Raw genomic sequence first — 3,119 nt, 5'->3', positions numbered from 1 at the left:
GGTTCGCGGTCGGCCTGAAATTGTTCGCGCTGGGGGTTGATCACATCGACCGAAATCGTTCGTTCGTTCCGGCCTTCAAGTGGAGTGATCCGTTCGACGTTGGATCGCTCCAAATCTGACGTTCGATCAGTATTGGGGTGAAATGGGATCCAAATCCGAATCAACTCGAGACGTGGAGATGAAATTATACGTTCGATCAGTATTCGACGCTGAAATCGCTGTGGTTTTATGTTTCTTTTCTCTAACACACTAGACGTAGCGATTATTACATGGTGATCATGATCAGTTAGCTAGCTACCAAGAGACTGAGGCGGGAGGAGAAGAGGAGTAGGAGCTGGCGCAGTCGGCAGCGGCGAAGGTGATGGCGCGCTTGTCCAGGTCGAAGCCGACGTGGAAGCCCTGCTGCGCGATGCTCCCGATCGTCGCCACCGCCGGCCCATCATCCGTCACCGCCGACATCGCCAGGCACACGGTCCCCTTCCGCGCCTCCACGAACGCGTTCCGCGCCGGCAGGGTGATCGCGGCGCCGCCGCCAAACCCCAGCGTCACCTCCGGGAGAAGCTTCGCCCAGGCCACGGGCGACTCACCGGCCACGTCGTAGCACAGATCCACCAGCTTCTCCGGCGACTGCTTCCGCGGGAGCCTGACGCTCCGGGCGACCTCCGCCACGACCTGCTCCAGCAGCCCCTTGTCGAGGTACGTCAGCACCGTGCCGGAGTCGACGATGGCGGGGGACCGCCTCGGCGGCACGACGGTCGAGTTCCCGATCCTGACGGACGCGAGGAGGACCGTGTAGAAGGCGTCCACCGCGGACGGGACCAGCGGCGTGGTCACCGCGCCCGGCTCCGTCACGGCGGCGCGGGCGCCGAAGCTGAGGATGGAGGACGCCTCGACGAAGAAGGGCGCCAGGCAGTACGAGAACCTCCGCCCGAGCGACGTCGCGGCGCCGATCTGGTTCACGAGGGAGCCGCTCCCGGCGCCGAGGCCCACGTTGCCGGTCAGGCGGAACGCCTTGCCGGTCACGCTCGTGGCGCACCCGAAGCTGACTCCGGGCACCTGCAGCTGCGGGCGTTCCCGGCATCCCACGCAGCCGCCGGGAGCGTCGTCGAAGGTGAATGTCTCGGTGGAGAGGATGCCGGCAGTCGTGGACCCGTCCGAGTACGTGGAGCGGTACCGGCAGAAGGAGTCGGCGCCGCAGGAGGTGCCGTAGATCGCGCGGCACGGGTCGGACCGGCAGCCCACGAGGCCGTAGGACGACGAGGAGGACGGGTCGAAGACGGCGCTCAGCGGCGCAGGGCCGGCGGTCCCGTTGCTGCATTTGAACCACACCACGTCGCTGCCGGTGTCGACCAGGGCGAGCATCCGGGTGCGCGGCGTGCCCACGTTGACGTACATCAGGTACTCGAACGGAGCGGACACCACCTCGGACACGGCGCCGCCAGGAGAGCCGCCGCCTGCGTACGAGCGCGAGCGCGCCCTGGAGCGCCGCACGGCGGCGAGCACGCGGTCGTACGAGGTCAGCGACGGGTCGTGGAACGGCGACTTGGGAGAGTCCCGGTGGATGAACTCCACGCTGAACCCGCCGCCATCGCCGAAGTACGCCGTGCACCCGCACAGCTGCGCTGTCAGGACGAGTGCAACGAGCAAAAGAGCGCGACCCGCCATCGTGCCAAACTCTTCTTGTCACTGCTAGCTAGCTCGGCTGATCGCTTGCTAATGGTGTCCTCTGCCGGTGCGTATTAGTAGGAGTGGGGGGGGGGGGGGGGGGGGGGGGGGTAGGGAGGCGAATGCGGTATGCAAGGATTTGCCATGAAGTGCTGATTTCCCGCCATATGCGTAATGGTAATTTGGAGAGAGATTAGTGGTTTTGAAGGCGGTAATCAAGTCATTATTACTGGTTATTCGAGCGGCAAGACAGGCAGCTGATTGAATTTTTTTTCCTTCGCCAAAAAATGGCCTGACATTCAAATCTCTCGCAACCGTACGAAAAAAAAATCCTGTTTTATTTTCTTTTGTCACGCCACTTTCTCTTCCAATAGCATCTCAAGCAGATCCTGTAAAACATGACTTTTTTTTCATGCCTTTCTGAGAGATACAGGGCACGAGGCCGAGGCCGAGACCGTTAGCTCCAGTTGCCCCAAGGTCGAACCATGGCGCCCGTAGCATGCCAGAGAGCGTGACGCCCTCTCCCGTAGCAGCGGCCGGAAGACATGGAGCAAGTTCGACGAGATCGGGAGGCACTTTGGCCCACCACTAAGGGTCTCCGCGAGGCGGAGATCGAGGTACACGAGGGGAAGGAGGCGGTCGCGGCCGGAGAAGACGGCGCCGCCGTGCGGCTCGAGGAGGCCAAGGAGGGGTACGAGCTCGTGCACGTGCTCTACCGGTCCACTATCGAGTTCTACCTCAAGCCCTAGACTAATATTAGATTATCTAGTATGTTTTCAAGTTTGTGTGTTTGAATGTACGGTGAACTCCGTGAACTATCATGGCGCGAAGTTTAAGTTTAAATTATGCAGTATCGTATACTAGATCGGTTGTGTCGTGCCTTCCGCAGTACCAGAAATTCGTTTTATAGGATCCCCTAAACGAAATTTGCGGTACCACGTTTTACAGGATTTGCTAGAGATGCTTTGACCTTATTCAACAATTCGAGCTTCCTATTAATTAGTCGCATTGAACATTTTACATGTTTAGCCGATTCGCGCATCCAAGCAAGGTGACGCCCAGGCGGTGACAGGAATGGTGGAAGCGAACAGGGTTCATCTGTTCAGGTGGAGGCCTCTTTGTATTGATTGCCACTCGGATTAGATAGTGGACGATTTTGAGACGGGTAAACTACAACCGGACACGACCTCGTCGGCGAGGGCTTGCAAAAATCTTGTCGGATGATGGGACAATGCGGTTCGCCATGGTTAGTAGTCAGAGGAGAGAGGCAGGGAGGCTAGGGCGCTGCGAGTGGCCTTGAGGAATGTGTGGGACACTCCAGGAGAAAAGGTTTGCAGGTTCGTTGAGCCGGATTGGCTGCTAGTTTTGTTGGATCAACTCACTTCCCCTCCGCGAGAGCAAATGTTGCTCTTGTTCTAGAGAGCTTGGCATTGAAGGAATGATGTAATTTTTGG

At 59.1% G+C, this 3,119-nt stretch overlaps 1 protein-coding gene across 1 annotated transcript; it reads right to left on the bottom strand.

Moving 5' to 3' along the window:
• Positions 1-294: 294 nt before the first annotated feature.
• LOC125546653 (aspartic proteinase CDR1-like) lies at positions 295-2,166 on the bottom strand. The gene is made up of 2 exons (XM_048710830.1): positions 2,082-2,166; positions 295-1,676 (listed from the first exon to the last, which is right to left on the bottom strand). The coding sequence occupies exons 1-2, from the start codon at positions 2,164-2,166 to the stop codon at positions 295-297; spliced, it is 1,467 nt and encodes a 488-aa protein (XP_048566787.1).
• Between the last annotated feature and the right edge of the window lie 953 nt (positions 2,167-3,119).

The sequence above is a fragment of the Triticum urartu genome, chromosome 3, assembly GCF_003073215.2.
Source record: "Triticum urartu cultivar G1812 chromosome 3, Tu2.1, whole genome shotgun sequence".
Classification (NCBI taxonomy): Eukaryota; Viridiplantae; Streptophyta; class Magnoliopsida; order Poales; family Poaceae; genus Triticum; species Triticum urartu.
The sequence above is the reverse complement of the archived record's forward strand: the minus strand, read 5'-3'. Positions and strand labels throughout refer to the sequence as shown.